The sequence below is a fragment of the Mchenga conophoros genome, linkage group LG17, assembly GCF_057382185.1.
Source record: "Mchenga conophoros isolate Kocher_MC1m ecotype Shallow Benthic linkage group LG17, M_conophoros_male_GT1.1, whole genome shotgun sequence".
NCBI lineage: Eukaryota > Metazoa > Chordata > Actinopteri > Cichliformes > Cichlidae > Mchenga > Mchenga conophoros.
This window is the reverse complement of record NC_140542.1, coordinates 27,549,697-27,569,837: the sequence shown is the minus strand read 5'-3', so window position 1 is coordinate 27,569,837 and position 20,141 is coordinate 27,549,697. Positions and strand designations below refer to the sequence as shown.

The following is a 20,141-nucleotide window of genomic DNA, read 5'->3' as shown; positions in this document are numbered from 1 at the left end:
TTGGATCATAGATGTAGGCTGATATCGAAGTCTGGCTTGAACACCACAAAAGCTCTAAATAAAGGCTTAGCTGAGGAGCATGAGGGCTGAGTAACTTGTTTTTTTGTTAATTAGAATTTAGAATTAGAGTTTATAACCATCAAACCTGATAACAGAGTAAAGAAAATGACAATGCAGTGTACTGTAAAACTATACCTTCACCATAATAACAAATTCATTCTTCGTGGTTTCAATAAACAACTGTAAAATGCTTAAAACGTTCCTAATATGTTTGGTGTCAGGAGTCGACCAATTTGATTAACTTGGCTAGAAAAAAATCTGATCCAGAATCAGGATGTGATCGCAGTCTTTATTGTTTACGAATTTGAATAATAATCAGCACATATAAATAGCATTACAGAGCTCGAAACTCCACTGACTCGTAATGCTACACGACAGATCTAAACCAATGTGTTTATGCAGAGAAACAGCAAACCAAAATTTAAAGACTGCAGCAAATGTATCTTGGGGGCAATATTTGGAAGTAGTATTAGCATAAGAACAATTTAGATTAGGTTTGATATAAACCAAAATGAACCCTTTAATCACTGTTTTTGTTAATTCTGCAGTTATTTCATAGATTATAATGTAGTAAGTACAGGAAGAAAGTGCGTTCTGGACTACTGGAGAATTTAGGTTCATTTCACAGGTAGTAGCTAGCTCCTACAGACCCTTGCACATCTATAGTACCTTGCCACATGCCAGAATACAAAGCATACGTGAGTATTGGAGGTTTTATAGCTCAAACTTACAACGTACACCTGGTAGTTGATTCGGATCGAGATCGGCTCACGTTCACACCATAAACAAACCGCACTGGAGTTTGTTTGGATCTGCAATGAGATCACCTCCTTCAAAGGGTCTTGGTCCGGTTGTTTTGGTCCACACCCAAGTGCGATTACTCAGTTCCTATCTGAACAAACGAACCAAAGTTCAGTTTAAACGGATTAAACACAGCAGGTGATAACACTGCTAAGACCGAACCACGTTTCATTTGTGCGACAGCGTTTTGGAAGACAGCTGTCATAGTAAGCAAAGCGGAGCACACCCGAGAATGTTTTCCTTATCGCGATGTGATTCAGTGGAGAGTTTTCAGCTATCAGATCCTCTCTGATCACAGCTGTAAACATGAGAAGCCCTTCCACGGTGTGACTCGGTGTGTTGATGCTAGCAGAATGATGATGTTGCTGGCCGGATAAGAGCCAGAGCAGTGACAGCGGGTGACATCTCCCATGGATCTCTCTTAGACGATGGCTTGATATGATACAACACGAGCCTTGTAGCTCTTATTGTTTGTCTCCTTCTATTTGTCTCCTTGGCCACCTGTGCAGAATGATGTTTTCTTGTTTGTCCTGGTGCTTTTGTGTTTTCTTGTCTCTGTCAGTACTCCTTCCTTAATCATCTCTCAAGCTGCTGTTTTTCCACGTCTGTGCTGCTCTCATTCTGTGCGTTTTATCACGCCCTGCTTCTCTGTATGCTTGGGTGAATGATGCGAGTGTAATTAAAAGCAGCAGGCCATTGTGTGAGGGTATGTGTTAGTCCAGTCCCCTGTTGTGGGTAGATGCCGGTGTAGAGTGTTTAATTAAACTTCTCGTGCTCCTTGTCACCAGTGTTTCTTTTTCTCTTAAAAAAAAAAGAGGAAAAAAAACACATTAAATTGCTTGTATTTCTTACAAAACAAACGCCTTCAGGAATTGTTTGGGGTGTGTGTGTGTGTGTGTGTGTGTGTGTGTGTCAGGATTTGATGTAGTGGCGTGGTCCAGCCCTCAGAGAGAGGCCGTTACATTCTACAGTGACTCCCATCATCTCTCTCTTCTGTCCTGGGTCCTGCCAGGAAATGCTGTACCTGTCTCACACCTGGCCTTGATACACACACGAACACACAAACTCTGCAAACGGCGATGAGACAATCCGTCACAGTGCCATGGTCCAACAGGGAGGCAGCAGGTGTGAAAAGGCTCATCCTGACTGCAAGAACACACACGCACCCCCACCAGCCCAGAATAATTCACACCATTATGTTACAAACAAAACAAAAGCACTCAAGTGTCTCTTTGTAAATACTGACTCAAAAGAAAAAGACCTGTCCTATAGTATTGAGCCCTAATCAGTAACTGTGGGTACTCTTTAGGAGATTTTATACTTTCTGCATCCATGAGTCAGCTTATTGGACGGTGAGTTTAAATGACAGTCACCAGCTACGCATGCACCTGGGCAGTGAACTTCAAAGAAGTATAACCAAATGAATACTAGGCTGTTGGGTCCCCAGCTTTGCGTGTCCATATCCTCAACAGAGTTTAACCCAGGCTTCAGGTTTGTTCTGTGTTACTAAGCGACCTGTCATAAACCAGGCTTAGGAGCCATGTCGTTAGCAGGGATCTGAATCCTGTTTGGTTGATCATCTTGCATCAGTTGGATCAGACTTGTTTTAAAATTAGAATCCAAGAAACTTGTTGGATAATCTAGCAAGCCCTAATGAGAAGTCTTCTTCCTATTTCAGCTACTCCATTTAGGGGTTGCCGCATCAGATTATCCGCTTCTGTCACATCCCATCCTTCGTTTCCTCTTCTGCCACACCAACCCTCTGCATGTCTTCCTTCACTACATCTATGAATCTTCTCTGATCTTCCTATTCTGTTCCTGCCCAGCTTCAACAGTTCTTTTCCATATCTTCATGATATGGCAGTTCAGCTATATCCCCCGTAGTTACTGTAGCTCTTTCCATCACCCTTGTTCACCCAATCTCCAAGAGTCCTCTCTCCCAACCATCTCTCTACCTGCACAGGTATGTCATCTGACCAACCACTTTGCTACTGTTCATCCTCTTTGTACCAGGAAATGATAGGAAGTAAGAGTTCTGTAAAAAAGGCTACTAATGTGAGAAAATAACCTTCAGCATCGAGACTGCATTGAAAACTCATTGAATGTGATTTTTTTTTTGCATTATTGGGTGGTGATTGTACCAACTAACTTTGATTAACTAACTAAATTCCACCTTAAATTAACATAGTCTTCACTAGAACAGGGCAATAGCAGCACAGAATTGCCAAACACATACTAAATCGCACACAAGCATACATATATACATACACTTCTAAAAGGTGTAAGCCCAGATGGATACGAGTATTTCAGGTGATGGTTCTCCCCTGCTACTTCTGTTGTCAGCCATCACTTATCAGGCGAACGTGTGATGGAGGAAAAAGGGAGAAACACAATTTCACCTTTTTACTTTCTTGGACTCCCCTTGCTTCCAGTCCCTATTTTTCTTGGGTTCCCAGAAGACCTGTTCATCCTGTTTCTGTTATCTCTGTTTTACACCTTCCTTCAGTTGTCGTTAGATTTTTTTTTTAATACAATCACACACTGTGGTTATCAGTGTGCCTTTTTAGCTTTCATCTATCATATCAAAATCCGTCTCTTTGCTGTTTCATCAGCTCAAGCCAACATTATTAAGCGTCCTAACAACTCCTTGGCGGCCAGTGAATTGTTAGAGCCAGTCATCACTCCAAGCAAGACTCAAAGTGAGGTAGGAGGGCGGGGAGACTAGATGAAATGAAGGAGTGAAGGTTGCGCTGACCTTCCCTCAAGAGACAGTTGATAGCATAGCAGCAAGTTGCGTAGGTCTGAGCAAAAAGAACTGTCCAGAGTAACTGCATTCACCTCTCCCGGGGGATGGGTGAGGTATCGAGCAGTCAAGACTCTCGTATAATGAGGTTGACTAAGCCATGAGTAAATGTGTCTCATGTTTCCTCACCGGCAAAGCCGATCTTAATGCTTTCTCTCAAGGCTAAACATTAGTCATTACAACTATTCATTCTTCTGTCTCTAGATCCTGTTGTGTAAAGTCTTTTTTCTTCTTCTGCATAAATAATACTTGTTGCATATGTGATATTTATTTTTTTTTATTTTTTTTTGATTGGACATAAGAAAAAGGGGGCGGTGTGTTTCAAAATGTTGAATATTTTAGAATTCACGTGTCACCAAGTGATTTAGTGAGCCTCTATCCCAGCCATTATAGAGTATGGGGACGCCACTCCATTACAGGACAGACCTCCACACACTCAGATCCACAGCTGCTTCCAATTTAGAATCACTTATTAACATGGATGCCTTTGGACTCCAGATGGTATTGCATTGTGGATCAAAATTTGACTGCACTTTTTTGTTTTCAAAATTTCACAATGTTTGACAAAATCCTCAACAAATGCAGCTCCAAACCATGAAAGCACCTCTACCGTGTTTTACAGATGATGTAGACTCTCACTGTTGTCCTGAACTTCTCCATACATATCCCAACTGTTTTATCCAAAAATTGGAAATTTGGATTCATCACTCCATCAGACCTCTTGTCTCTGATTTTTCAGTCTACTTCTTTTACAATTTGGCAATTTTCTTATGATTTCCATTATTTAAAAATGATTTCTCACAGCCACTGAGAACATTTCTGATAATGCTTTAGTGAACAGCACATGGATCAACTGATGAGCCAGATACATTTTTCTATCTCTTAAAGACATAACTTTCTACAGAGCCCCACAAGGGACATGGGAGGAAAAAAAAATTACGATGAACTTTTGCGAGATCTCGCAAAACAAACTCGGGATCTCGCAAAAGTTTTGCGGGATCTCGCAAAAGTTGAATTCCAACAATGGCGGCAGCTACTTAGTTGTAATATTACTCTTTCTGGTTCTTCAAAATAAACTTTTAAGATATTTTGAGGCGTGAATGTAGTTGTGTAAATGTCGAATATCTGCTCGGTTTACAAGACATCACATATTTGCAAAAGTGCTGCGACGTTTTCGGAGATCTGACACCCACCATCTCGAAGCTAACGGGAGGTCGAGACCTACTACAGCCGGGAGGAACGGCGCTCTCCCGGCACATTGTGCCTCGACCTCCCGGTCGGCTTCGAGCTGGCGGCCTCCGAAGAATGCGGCTAAAAGTTTTGCGAGATCCCGAGTTTGTTTTGCGAGATCTCGCAAAAGTCCGTCTTAATTTTTTTTTTTCTCCCATGTCCCTTGCGGGGCTCTGTAACTTTCAGATCCTGTTCATCTGCTGCAGATGTTTTATTTTGTCCACTATTTGCCCAGTTTCCTTAAAATATTGTGATGGTACACTCCAAACTGTGCCAGTTAACTTTTAGCTAGTAAAGGGTGACCATAATTTGAGGGCACTTGTGCCAGTCATGAAGATCTTTAATAATACTGTTTACTTAAAGAAAACTTTAACATATTTAAACGATGCCTTCTCTGTGCGGTAAATGAATGGTGAAATAAAAATATGTCATATAGGCTTTTAGAAGTAAACAAGTGCAAGAGGACGGTTGGTCAACAACTGTGTTGTTTTGGGGATTTTTCCTGGATACAACTACAAAAAAAATGTTTCTGCAACAGGCAGCCAATTGTCTGTTATGTGTATGCACAACACTGGTTCATCCCTTGAGTAAGGTGCTATTTTAAATGTTTGAATGATTAACAAACCAACGAACAAAACAAACATTCCTCTGAGAATGATCAGAAAACAAGGGCTGGTACAAACCAGCCAATGTTCAAGGAGACCTTCAGAAAACTTGGAGAACTACTGCTTAAGACCAAAATATAAATAGAACAGAATAAGTGGGCTCAAGTCTTGAAAATGTTGTTTACTAAGTGAACTGGCACTCTTTGGCACCTTTCGCTGCTGTGTCACAGGGACCAACGCTGACTGAGGAGCTGCCATGTTTATTTCCAATCCTAGTGTGTCACAGGTTATTACCTCTCTCCTGTGATTCTAATTTCAGCCCTTCATCAAATGTAGGCCAACAAACAAGTCCCTTAATTGCGAAATGAACTGCAGTTCGTGATGTTTTGTCTGTGTCCTTTATTCTGACACTGGAAGCTAACTCTGTTACACTAATAAATCATGTAGAGCTCACTTTGGTGCTTATTCAGATAGAAAAAAACACTTACATAGGCTGCCAGTCATACTTACAACTTTTGAAACAAAAGCAGGCCTAGACAGAAATCTGAAGATGGCATGACTACATCCTGAAAGAGAACGATAAATATTTGGACTGAATGATGCTTATCGTGAGAAAAAGCATCAAGATCTGCTATGCCTGTGTTTTTTGTTTTATGAAAGGATGGGATAGGCCCATGTGAGAGCGTTCACACTTGCCACAAGCCCTTGGTCAATAATCTATTAATACAGTGAATCGCAACTTTATTTATAGCTGCAGTTTGTGTGGCTGTGACTTTCTGGTTTTCTCTTTCTGTCGTTCCTCTAATATGCTTTGAGGTTATGTTATTTGCAACAACAATGATAACAATTAATTTCTTCATGAGGTTCATTTTATCTCCACGCAACGCTTGTGTGTACTTCGAATCTTTCTTTTTTGTGTAGCAACAAAAAGATAGCCACCTTTAGTATATTTGGAATTTGTTGCACCCCTTGGCTTTCACTTTGATCAGTCCACTCCCACTCCTTCAAAATTGGTCCAGAGATGGAAATAACACATTTTTATAGCCTTCTAAGAGTCAGTGTAATAGGCCACCATGTTGGTTCAGGCAGCGTTTGCAGCTTTGCTTTCATTCAATGGGTTCGTGCTTCAGAAATAAGCATCCCGCAGTGCTGCTCCAACGTAGAAGCAGACCTGGCTCTAAAAATACCTGCACACACTCACAAGATGCAAAAGACCCCCTGAAAGCCGACTATCTTTTTCTTAGACAGAACAACAGTTCTCCTTCTTGTTTTTTTTTAATGCATATTTTAACATGCACATGCTCTTTCTCATGTGGTCAAAATACATCCAGAGCAGACACGTACTCCCTCGACTGTCTGCTTGGGAATTTGTTTCTGTATGAGATAAAAGAAGAGCGAAGAACTTTAGAGAGAGTTGATATCGGAATGAAGATGGCCTGGTTTCTGTACTCGTTGTCAGGCTTTGGGTATGAACACAAGCTGGTGAAATATTTATCTGCCTCTTGGAGGCGGTTGTTTCCTCTGCGTCGCTCATTAAGCCAGGGTTAATTGTCTCGCTTGCTGTAAAAGAAGGGTCTCTGTTTGTTCTTAAAAAAAAGGAACAGCAAGACGAAATGAGGCAGGGAAGATGTGTTAGATTACTGATAGAGGGGAAAAGTAGAGCTAGGTGGTGTGTGCTTTTCAAAATGCAAAGACGCTCGCTCACAAATGAGCTTACTCAAGCTTGTTCTTTAAAGTAGGCTTTCATGTCACATATATATACTGTTACTGTGGTGGGTGCTCATAGGAAACAGCCAAAGTTTCACATAATGAGGTCGGCATATGTGCAAGTGATCCCTGTGAGCCAAAAACTCAGCTTCAGTCTGCAGTTTCTTCCTACTCTTGGCTCTATATAACAGCAATAAGAGCAAGGTAGTTAGTTGGTCATTTTCATCCCATGTGGGTCATAAGGCTGCAACAAAGAGAGTGGGTATACGTTATGTGGTCGTCTCAAGCACACAGCTCTGGTGGTAAGCGCAGAAGCCCCACCAGCTCGCTGTTCAAGTCTTCTCTTTGCAAGAGAGAAGCAATCAGGCAAAAGTCAACTAGAAGGGAACCGTTTGTGTTAGACAGGGATGTTCTGAGTGGCTACGGCAAGGCATAGATACAGAAGGATTGTTTTGAACTGTGAATCATGCAAAGCTATTGTGATGTCAAAAATAAAAATACATTTTGAAATGGCGCATTCCTACTGATTTTACTTATTCTGTATCTTGATATGTTTTTGGCTCAAGAGTTGGGAGTTTGCCTTGTAATCGGAAGGTTGCCGGTTCGAGCCCCGGCTTGGACAGTCTCGGTCGTTGTGTCCTTGGGCAAGACACTTCACCCGTTGCCTACTGGTGGTGGTCAGAGGGCCCGGTGACGCCAGTGTTCGGCAGCCTCGCCTCTGTCAGTGCGCCCCAGGGTGGCTGTGGCTACAATGTAGCTTGCCATCAAGCATTCGTGTAAATGTGTGTGTGAATGGGTGGATGACTCAATGTGTAAAGCGCTTTGGGGTCCTTAGGGACTAGTAAAGCGCTATACAAATACAGGCCATTTACCATTTTGTATTCTTTTTCTGGCATTTAATTTTGTTCTTTATTGCTTTCGCTAAGGAGGTTATGTTTATGGTAGAGTTTGTGTGCGTGCGTGTTATTTTGTCTGTTAACAGTCCATTCAAATTGGCTTCTATCCACCAAGGTCTTCAAGGTCAATTTAATAATTTTTGGATCCAAAATTGACAGAAAGCCTTTTAGCTTAGAAACTATGATTCTTACCAGTGTGATATTGTCAACATATAGAAATTACTCTATAAATATAAGATCAATCGATTAATCTGAAGGTCAAAGTGATGAGACTGCCGTATGAGAACAGGTTATCAGACTGACAAGAACATATTGGCATGGGATACTTTGTGAGTATAGTTGTTTCATTTTTTAGGACTTTGTTATGCACATCAGAGTAACAGGTTATAACAATTTAAAGTCATAGAAATACGAATATACGTAGAATATTCTGAAATAACTATTATTGTTTTATTATTTTTATTTATTACTACTACTACTTTATTACTAAACATTTAAACAAATTTTGCCAAACAGTGAAACAAATGCTACACATGGATCATATCCACATAATTAAATCAAAGAATAATAAACAATTGTGCTTTAAAACGGAGCAAAAAACAAAAGCTTGCACATTGCTCTTGTTTTCACTGCTCTAGAAAATTCTTAGAAAGGAAAAATAACAAAAGTTAGTTCAGTCTTTTTTATCTTGTTTGAATCACAGTTATCACCACCATCTGTCCTTCCAGCCCTGCTGGTTGGAGCTATGATTTCATTGTTGTTTACTTTTTCTAAATTAAGTGTGGCCACTTATTTCTGTTGCTGTAGAATCTGATTTTTATTATTTTTTTGTAATAAAATCAAGATTTAAATGGTCACACCTGCCCTTTCCTTATAAACCCAACAAATGATTTATTATAAATGTATAAAATAGCTGTTACATGTATGTGTTGTAAATGTAACAGTAATTTTCTGATTAAATCAAATGAAGCTCACTCGTCACAGCTTTCTAGCTTTGGGCCAAACTGTTAATGTGAAAACAAGATTTTCTGTTGAAGTTAGCTCTCCTCTTTTCACTCGTTGTTTTTTTTGCCAGTTTCACACATAATCTAAGTGTAAATTATATATTTGTCTTCTTTTCTTAATCCCCAGCTGCTCTTTTATCCATCAAGTACATTTTTTGTCTCTCGCCCTTTCTTTTGATGTTTCTTGTTCTTTCCCTGTTATGGAGTCTCTTGATCTGCATATATATATTTTTTTCATTTATCTTTGCTACATTTTTAAATCATAAAGTCGGGGAATACATGACAAAGAACAATAAGACACTGAGGATGAAAAGTGGGGAAAAAATTCAATGATGTGATGTGTCTTTGTTGCTTTTCATTTTTTTCTCTGCAGAATCCATATTCATTTCCATTTTTTGGGAGGGGGGGGGGGTGGTTCTGGTTTATCTGCAGTGAATAAGGAGTAGCTGGTGGGAATGCTGGTGAGAGAAAAGTGAAGGAAGAAAGCCAGCGTGTGAGGGAGAGATGTGTAGAGGATTGTCTGAGCATCAATATTTCAGCAGCGGAACCTTGGATAAATAATTCAGCCTCAGAGTCGCGCTGTGTGCCTCTCTGCTAGACTCATGACCTGCTCACACGCTAAATCCCTCACTTTCTCTTTATGAAATGGAGGTGGCCTTACAAAATCACCTCTGGTTGGTCCCTTTTTTTTTTCTTTTTTTTTTAAAAATCTTCTTCCTCTCCAGCGTCCACTCCTTGTGGTCTGGCTCTAGATACTTTTCTTCTTATTTCTACTTAGCATAGAAACTGTACTTATTCCCCCTGGACTCTATTTATGTAAGAGGAAGATGAATTACCTCCTTCCTCCCTTCTAAAAGACCCAACTGTGTTCACACATAAGCATCACTCTGGTCCTCAAATGAATATAAAAACTGTTTTGTTTTTTTATTACATAAGCAATCCTGACTTTCCCTCAGGTAGCCCGAATAAGCAGACCTATTTAGAATCACCACAGCTAATGGTGAGGGCCTGTCTGAGCCAGTCTGGTTCTCCTCTGTTGTTGCCTGAGATGAACTGGGGTTACTCACATTCACACAGACGCTATCAGGCCTTCCCCAGATGTCATTCTAACCTCTGTGTATGTGAGCTTGACACTATCTGAATCTACAGAATGCTTTGGCTGTATTGATAAGGGGATCAGTGGCCATTGTTTTGACATCACGTTTTAGTCAAAGGAGATGCCATAAATATTTGTGCTTTTCATCCAGTGCCATTTGTACTCCCACTGATTGTTGGTATAACTTCTATCATTTGCTATCAGGGATAATAGCTTTTGGACTGCTGCTTCACTTTCCCTTGATGGTTACAGAAGGAAGTTCTTTTTGTTTTATGTTCTTTTTTTGAGTTTTTTATTTATTCGTTTATTACATAACAGTTTCCCCCTGTCCTTCTCTGGCAATAAAAATGTACTACAAGCTCACCGGTTTTACCCAGAAACTGATGGTTTCTGCTCCTGTGGCTGCCTAAGGCCCTCAGGGACTGGAATGAGACGTGCCAGCTGAGTCCCTTACCATGATTTTTTTGCTTCACCTAACATAGTGGTGTAAGAAGCCACAGGATGCCAACTGAGTTCCTGATTTCCAAAAGCTATTCCAGAAGTCAGTCATTTAAAGTGCAGCGTTTACAATATTATACTGTACTGCACCACCACGGCTCTCTTCTCACATATTCTAGTGTCAGGTGATGCTTTATTTGTACCTCAGCCCAGTAAAAAGTGACATGACAAAACCAGGATCTTCCCACAACACCTCCATGTTGGCCTTGTTTGGCAGCATTGTTTTGTTATAATTTTGTCTTCAGTGTCGATGAAGGTGGCCTCCCACTAGAAAACTTTGTTCTTAGCCTGCAGGCTTTCTTGTGGTTTCTAGAGTTTTTCTAAATAGAATGGGAGACAGAGCTTTCAGCTATCAGGGTCCTAGTTTAGTTTCAGCAGACAGACACCTTCTCTAAAGTAAAACTAGGCTTAAAACTTTCCTTTTTGATAAAGCTTTTATTTTAGTGAGAATTAAAAGGGAGGTTTTTTTTATTTTCTTCCCATTGCCACCAAGAGTTCATGAGAGATCGTCTGATTGTTGGGATTTTCTCTCCAACATTAAAGGATAATATGTGATTTTATGCTATATAAATGAAATAAAATTGAAATGAATAAAAATAAACATTGACAACTGAACCTGCTGCTCCTCCAGTATGCATGGCAAAGTGTCCTTGGGGGGTTCTGTGATAGAAAAAGAAATATATTAATGTGTCTGTGGTCGAAAGTGTCTTCAAATATTGCTAAACTATATGTAAGCTAATGTGAATAATAAAATTAATTAATTAAAAGAAAAAGGCTAACAAGAGGATCCTATACTGTGTTTATAGAGCTCCTTTTGGCACAACACTGCCTTCAGATCATAATTCTGCTTGCTAAGCTGCCTGGCAGGCGGATGCTATATAAGTGAAGTCCATTATTAATGAATAATCCCCCGTGTTTTTAGTTGTAGTATTTGTGTAACCTACACTTGGTTTTGCTTGTATATTATTTCCATGTTGATGCACTGATGCATTCTCTGAATACGCTGAATTTCCACTTAGCCTCACCTGTGCGTTGTCTTCTTTGCATTTGCATATTGTACATGCAAACATTGTCACAAACCCATTTCCCTCCGCTTTCAGCAGCTTCACTACAGACTGCGTTGTCTTACATCACAAAGAAGACCCAAAGTGGTCACCAAACACACACAGAACACCCAGCAAGCAACTCCAGTTTAGTTATTTAGCATCTACACGCATCACTAGCTGTCTCCCATATATCAGTGGTCTCACGGAGATGGTGTTTATGTCAGCACATCAGCCATCTGCTCCGAGGATATGGGCCCTCCATGTGACACACGAACGCAAAACCCAGCTGCATATTCCCACGAGAGAGAATAAACAGTTGTTATGACAAATGTGAAATATGTTTTACTGTTTTCAGCATCTTTTATCTGTCTGGATTTGCTCACCTATCATTTACCTTTCTCCCGTCTGCAGCTTTTGGAAAAAGCTCACTTTCCTTCCTGTCACATAAAACTATAAATATGCATGCCACCCAGCATAGTCTCATCCTCATCCTCCTGTGTAAATGATTAAACATAGCGATTTTCTGGCTAAGTTTTTTTTTCCTCCTAGTAAATCTAGACTCACTCTGAAATGATTTTCACACTTTCACTCCACACATCTCCCGTCGTCCTTCCTCAAAGCCAACGGGCTTTTTTAAACATTTATCCTGTTTATAACCACTTGGAGTTATAGAGTTTTTACTCCCCTTATTATCAATTTCGTCAAAGAGTTTCATCATTCGTCTGCAGCCGTTGTTTGCTGGGAGGCTCAGTCTTGTTTTTCGACTCTGTTTGCTCTCTTCCTCGCCTGTTTCAGTCCGTCTATTGGTCTGTTTATTTTCATATATGTGTTTGTGTGCTTGCGCAGCAGGCGTCTCAGTATTATTTCTTTGTTTGAGCTGTCAGCTCTTTGACAGGCAGCAGCCATCTTTGTTTCATTTCAGATGCAATTAGGCTTTAGCCAAGTGTGTCTCTGCCCTCCTCTGGTATCTGCGGTATATACTCGGTTTGTCGCCTCACCAATCAAATTGATCCCACCTCTATCGTGTTTTTGTGTTGTTTCATGGCTGTATTGTAGGCATCATGGTTTGACCTTGAAAATCTCTTTGCTGAGATACAGGATGAAAGGTCATCGGTACTCGAGTTTAAATCTTGTTAGCCAGACTCTCTCTAATGGTAATTTTCCACCAGTTTGCTGTAGCTGACCTTTTTACACTAAGTAGTGTAGATTCCAGGCGTTTTTGGGGGGTAGTGTGATAAGCCCATCATTAGATAAATGTGTTGGGATCTGACTGATTAAGCTCTATTGATGATTGAATGACAATTCTGCTAAGGCCGCCTGATTTAAAAAAATAAAAAAAAAAGTTTTGAGTGGACTGTTTGAGGTCTCACTATTTCGGAGAAGCTTGAAGTGGGTCAAGTACTCAGGCAGCTTTTTGTAAAATGAAACCTAACAGTCTTCTGTCAGGCGTCTTCTGTTTTTTGCCTCCTTAGAGGTCTCTAGCACAGCCTGGCTGCTTGATTTCAAGTTTGGGAGATAACTAAAGAAAACTCTCTGAGGAGGGATAACCTGCACAGTGGGGTTGATCGTGCCCTTGCAATCTGGGAAGCCATCGGGCAGTCTGCCGACTTGTCTGTGGGGGCAATTTTTCTGGGCCTCTTGTGTATGGAATAAAAAAAAAAAAAAGGTAAATAAAAAGCTGAATTATTGTGGATGATAGCAGACAGTTTTGGGTGTGCAGTCCGGCAGTCAAAGCCCCACTTAAACAGGGCTTTGGCTACATGTAGAAATTGTATTTTGCCTACAGATTACATAATTTAGAATGCAGATAGCTGCTTAGAAATATGATTCCTGCTGTAAAAAATGTGCCCAATAACTTTACCTTGATTTTAATACTTCCCTTTATTATATACTTTCTGTTTCTCCTGACTCTTGTCAAAGAGAAATTCAGTTTGTATTGATCATCATCAAACCTCATTTTATTCAACTTAAAAGCTAAGGTCAGGCCACACTTGTAGCTGGCCTTGTATTAAATACACCCTATATGCATATGCATAAACTGCTGCCACTGCGTATAAGAACAAAAATAGGAGAAGCAAGGCTGTTGCTCCACATTATATTGATGATATACCTCCATGACCTCTGTATCAACTTCAGTTTTTCTTGTGTTATCCGAGAGGAAGGTATTTTGCATGCTTATTCCTGTCTCTCTCTATTCACATTCATTCTTCACATTTATGAACCATGTAGGAATTAATTGCTTTGACATAAAGTCATGTTTACTCTCAGGTCACGTTTAGCCTTGAAGGCAGTAGCAAATTACATAGCATAGCTTTGAAGTTCAAGGTAACAAATCTGTACTAATAGCTTTTATGTAAAGCAGCCTTTGTATGCAAATGTTTTGTTAGACAAAGTATGTTTAATATAATATGTTGTGAAATATTTTCTTGTCTGATTTATGGCTGAATATAGACGAAGGAGATGGAGACATTATTTCCATTTCCATAAGGGTTCCTTGTCAGATACGAGCTGTGTAATGATGTGAAAACCACAAAAAGGGGGGCTTAAAATAACCTAAGTGTAACCCGACCTGCTTTTTGTTCCATTTAAACTCAGTAGAAACTGTCTCATATTCACCACAAATATTTCATAGTAGTGTGTCCAGGTGCTGGGCTACCAGGAGAAGTCTGGGCATGAGAGAGAAGATTATTTTTAGCAATTAAAGAAGGATGTTAATGGAAAAATGCACCACATTGCACTATATTTAAAAAAACATCTTTAATCTTCTGGGTCACAAATAACCTAGATTTAAAATTATTCACCCTGCAGACAATAAGATTGTTTTTTTTTTTTTGGTTTGTTTGTTTTAATACCAGATACTCCTGTCTCCATTTCCCCCAGTGCTAAAGTAGTGGATACTTTTTCTTTTAAAGTCAAAATCCTGACACGGGGGCTTAGTTAAGATGAAATCATCTACCTGCACCATATAGGACATTAAGTAGGACATTAACTAGTATAGGCAAGTGTCACCAATTTAAAGCAACTGCTTTGATTATAAATTATAAATATGACATTTTAGGAGACTATTATAGGAGTCTTCTCTGTTGTCTTTTCTACCAAGATCTTAGCAGCCAATAGTAACAGTGAAGGAAGTCTAGTGAACAAGTATTGCCAGTGCCTTGAAGCAGCAGCAACAACAACAACACACACGCACACACACACACAGTGGTGCAGCGTGAAAATCTGAACAAAAGGAACCTTGCCACATTTTTTTTGCGATGCCTTTTTGGGGGGTATGCAAATGAGCTCACTTTAAAGTTGCTGTAGGGTTTGTGTGATTAATGGGCTGTGTGTGTGCGTGAGTGTGCGCACCTCCTATAAGCCAGCAATCTGCTGCTGCCACCTCTTCTGTTGCAGTCTGTCGATAGACTTAGGGATTCGCCTGCTTTCCTTTATTAACCCACACTCAGAGCAGCTAAAGGTTCATAACAAAAACATGCTCAGCTACTAAAGATTAAACCTATTAAAAAAGTCACGCCATCTTTATTTAGCTGGAAGGGGCATCGTTTCTTGTTTTGATGTGTCATCATCGTGCCTAATATTGTAAACGCTGAATGCACACGCACACACACACACACACACACACACACACACACACACACACACACACACACACACACACACACTCGTGCCAAGCTATTAATGATTGACTTGATGTGCCTTTGATGATTCATCCCAGTGAGAAGGAGCTTCAATGGAAAATGTCAACTTTAAACTGAGATTAAAGGGAATAACTCAAAAAAGCTGCAGGGGGTGGTGTGTTTATGGGTCTCCATCGAAGTATTTGAGAGAGCCTGTGGGTGTGTGCGTGAGTTTGAGTCTGGAGATTTTAGAATATTAAATTCGAAATGGTCTTCTGGGCAGCCATCGTAAACTACTGAGTCTTTTTAGTTTTTGTTGTTGTCTTTGTTTCATGAATCAGACAAATCATAATGTACATTACACGACTTCTGCCTTGATTTACTTGTTCCAGAGAAATGTAACTAAATACATATTTTCTTCAATGGTTTGTACATAACTTCTTGTTCTTTCAGATACCCTTGGGTCAAACGTAATGATTTGAACATGTTCTTGTTTTTTTGTCCTTCTTCTTTATATCAAGTGGTGGGAAGTGAAGACAGGCAAAGCTCTGCAGACCTTCTATACAACGGGAAGCGCCTTAAAGAAGATACACGTGTCATCTGACTTCTCCACCTTCGTCACTATCGACAATATCGGCATCCTCTACATCCTCCAGAGAGTGGTGTGACGATAACGCCGCCGGCACCGCTCCAAAAGATGACAGAAACAGACACCATCATCCAGCTTATTGCAAGAACTGCTCAATTGCATAATGTATGCAGACTTGTCCAACGCTAAACGCCCTGCGCATCTAAGAAAAACAGTTTACATTTTCACTTTGCACAGTCAGTAACAATAGCCTTGAGAGCATTAGACAAATACACTTTGCTGGGGTCACATGACCAGTTTGCGCCAGCTTTAAATGATGCACTGTGAAATCTTCTTCCTTGAATCTGCATTACACACATCTTTTTAAACACAAAGAGGTGCATTTAAAAGGTAACACTGATTTCTAAAAAGCCAGCAAACCTGATCATCGGTTCTTCTCAAACCCATTTTTTTTCTATCACTACTATTTACCAACAGATGAAAGATTTAAATGAAAAATATGTGTTTTTTGGGGGTTGAGGATTGCACATGTGCAAGAGATTTTCCACTTTTGTATGTATGTATGTATGTATGTAATCGTAAAAGCTATCATAGACGTCCTATGATTTGTTAGAAGTGATGAAGTGAGTTTGGTTTGTCTGTGCTGTGATGCTTTCGAACTTCTGCATTGGGTCATTATTCATCATTGACAGTTTCAAACCGTTTCTAGACACTGCAGCCTTTCCGTGAATGCACATACTGTGGGTAACAGAGGGTATGTGTGCTTTGTGTCAACACTTTCTAAACATACCAGCACATTTGGAGCTTTTGGTGCACTTTGATGAGCATTAAAAATGGATAGCATGATAAAGTTTTTATGAATTAAATTCTTTTCAAAGCTGAAGAGGTTATTTGTATGTCAGAACTGTTTGTACTTTTGAACGTGGATCAAAGGAAATGTTTTCTATAAAATATAATCACAGCATGTGATTTATAATTTATACTCGAATTTCATGTTGCCAGTCTTAAGACATTTTTCTGCTTTAATTGCCTTTTTTTCATATAACTATATAACTGTTTTAACTTTAGATATTACTTATTACTGCACGCTGTCTTACTACTGAGCCTTCACTTGTTGAGAGCACTTGGAAAAAGTAGTTACAATCTTTAAGGATGCTTTTCTTAATGTGACTTGAAAAACAAATCCTTAATTTGAGTGAAAATTCTGAGGTTTTACTGAGAGAGGCAAGTGTCCCTGTACCTTTATCGAAACCACTCACGTCAGTGAGAAAGGTGTGGACTCCATGTGCAGCTGGAGCAATAAGCACAAAAAAAGAATAAATCAAAGTAAGGATGAAATTCAATAATGCTTGTGTTATTCTCACACTGTGCCCTTCCTGATTGGTGCTTTTTTAAAGTTGCTGTTCAATCATCAAATTTCCTTCTAACTGATATCAGCTCAGGATGTAAACTGTTATATGATGTGGTTCAATGGAAAATGTAATTTATTAAGAATAAATCACATATGCTGTGAAGTTGTATGTGTGTGTTTCCCCTTTCTTTTTAGTTGTGTTTTGTTTAGCAGGCGCTAAATTTATGGTTAAGACCTGGTGTGCTCTGCCCTATAAAACCACCTCCTTCCTGCCGTCTGACGCTCCCCATGAGGAGCGAGAGCCCTGCTCTCAGGCACAGTGACAGCATGATTCATCCTCACATGGCCTGCATTGTAGGGACGAAGGATTTGCTTGACTTGCCTTCCAGAATGATTCAAAATCAGCTTCTCTTTATTCAACTGTCTGGAATCAAATTTGCAATGATATTTTTCCCTGAGTAAATATTTTGATCTGTAATGTAACAGAGAATGGGCTCAATTCATGTGCGCAGTGATTAGGAGCCTATACATTTACCTGTTTTGCTTTTCTGCTCATCTGGGGAAAAAAGTACAAATACTGGTGATTTTTTTCTTAGCAGAAGATATGAAATCTTCCTCTTGAGTTCATTATTTTTCATGTGCAGGAAAAATTCCCATCTTTATATCTAACAGAATAACAAACTGGCTCAGTCTACCATTGTCCAGAATCTTGAGGCATTTTAGTCAGTGAGGGACAGGAGGTCACTGAACGAACCATCACCTCTCCATTTCACACTGTAGAGATAGCAGAGGCTGGTTCTTATTCGACCGTGCTGCCATAAAGAACGCTGCAGGAAATCATTCCAGCCGCTTTCTATAACACTTCACAAGAGCTCTTCTTATGTGACAGGTAAACACACCTGTCAGGACATAAGACTCCACAGACACTCCTGTATCAAGCCTCTTTGCTGCTCTCATATTTATAGCGCATATGTTATGAAGGACCTTTGCCAGAATTCTCTTTTTCACAATCTCAGTTTTATTTTATTTTATTTTTTTATTTCTTTAACCTTTTTATTATTTTATCACTGTTGTATCACTATATACATTTTCACACAGCCTTACATTATAAGACCTTCAGTGTAGACCTGTAGCACTTTTAACAATGTTGTTTTATAAAAGATTATACAATTTTTATGATTTATGCTGCTCCTGTATCTATCTGTTTTGGATTTATAGATCTAAAACCTGCAGGACACCGGCCCTTGAGGCCTGGAGTTGGACACCCCTGCTTTAAGATTTCCACTCATCAGATGACTTCCATTTTACTGAATGAGCTCAGTTTTAAAAGTAGCTAAATACTAGATAATTAATCAGAATCAGGTGGATCAAGTAGAATATGTACTGCAGTTAATAAACAGTGAAACCTAAGAGACTGGAGTTAGAGGACTGGCTGTTCATAATATAGTTGGTAAAGCAAATGTTAGCATCATGCGTTAAAGCACTATTTTATGCAATCAAATATTCTCTCTTTTCCCAGCGTTTCATGTCTGCTTTAAATATATTGAGTGCACAATAGAAGCATTTTTGCTTTTGTTCACATCAATTTCAAACTCACCTCTCAGAAATTTTGCTATTTTTTATGATTCCAACACTTCTAATTATGCTAGAAGTTTTTTCAGGGTATGTAATTGGTACTAATATATCTTTGTTGGGATAAATCTGGCATAACCTTTATTATATATCTATATATTTTAAAAGTGTTCATTATTTTATTCCTGCCAGAACTTTTTGTGCATTGAATATGAGTTCAAAAATGCATCTTAGTAACTGGAAATAGAGTTCTTGTTTCAATGAAAGCATTTCAGACTACAAGCCACATTTAAACATAAGTTCATGCAGTTTTTACCTCACATCCATGGCCAGTTTAGAATAATCAGTTATCTTAACAAATGTGTCCAGAGACACCACTTTTTTGTACTGATTGTGAAACGTGGGATTTCAGCTTTTCATCAAACTAATTGGAAATATTTAGTCAGCATAAAATCGATCTGGTACAATAGATAAACATCAGCAGTGGTTAATGAAAGAACTCAAAGCTGATGTTAGCAATACTGACATTTGGCCAATACTGGTGCGCACATCACTCAAAACGCATGCCAAGGTTTCATAGGATGCATTTTTTGGCACACATTTCTTAGTTTAAACATCAATGTGTTCTGATGCAAGGATGTAACTGAAATATATCATGTAAAGGTGGGCAAATTGGACAAATAACTGGATGGGCAGTTACATTAGATTTTTCAGCTGAAATCCCCCCTCAAGTTGAACTCTGGTAGGTGGAAAAGTCACAGAAAAAACATAGCTCCTGTATCATCACCCATTGGTTTGTGCAGTGCAGTCTCGTGTTCTGAAGTCTTGACACGAGCATCAACTTTGTCACCGACATGGTGTTTTCAAATCGGATGTGATGAGCAAGAGGTGTGTGACTAAGATCATGAACTCAGAAAGAAGGTTTTTACAAAAGGTCTAGACCAGGGGTGTCCAACTCCAGTCCTCAAGAGCTACTGTCCTGCAGCTTTTAGACGCATCCTTGTTCCAACACACCTTAATCAAATGAATGGCTCGTTACCAGGCCTTTGCCAAACTTGATGGCATGCTGTAGAGGTAATCCAACCATTTGATGGTCTATAGATTTAAGAGCATAAAGTCTTTTTGACCCCTGCTGGACTTTGTAAATAATGTAGGTGCAAAAGACTTCCACTTTGGCTTCACTTTTTAGATCAGAAAGTTAGGATTGTCTTTTATGTTGTATTTAGTTTGCTAACAGGAAATGAAAGACTGCATAATACTAGA

The 20,141-nt window shown here is 39.4% G+C and overlaps 1 protein-coding gene across 1 annotated transcript in view; it reads left to right on the top strand.

Annotated features, from left to right (window-relative positions):
* The window catches only part of apaf1 (apoptotic peptidase activating factor 1), a 46,761-nt gene extending 29,300 nt beyond the window's left edge, over positions 1-17,461 (top strand). The window contains exon 27 of the mRNA XM_085251976.1: positions 15,888-17,461. Within this exon, the coding sequence (XP_085108102.1) occupies positions 15,888-16,034 (147 nt within the window). The 3' untranslated portion in view covers positions 16,035-17,461. The remainder of the gene's footprint in view (positions 1-15,887) is intronic.
* The last annotated feature ends 2,680 nt before the right edge of the window (positions 17,462-20,141 follow it).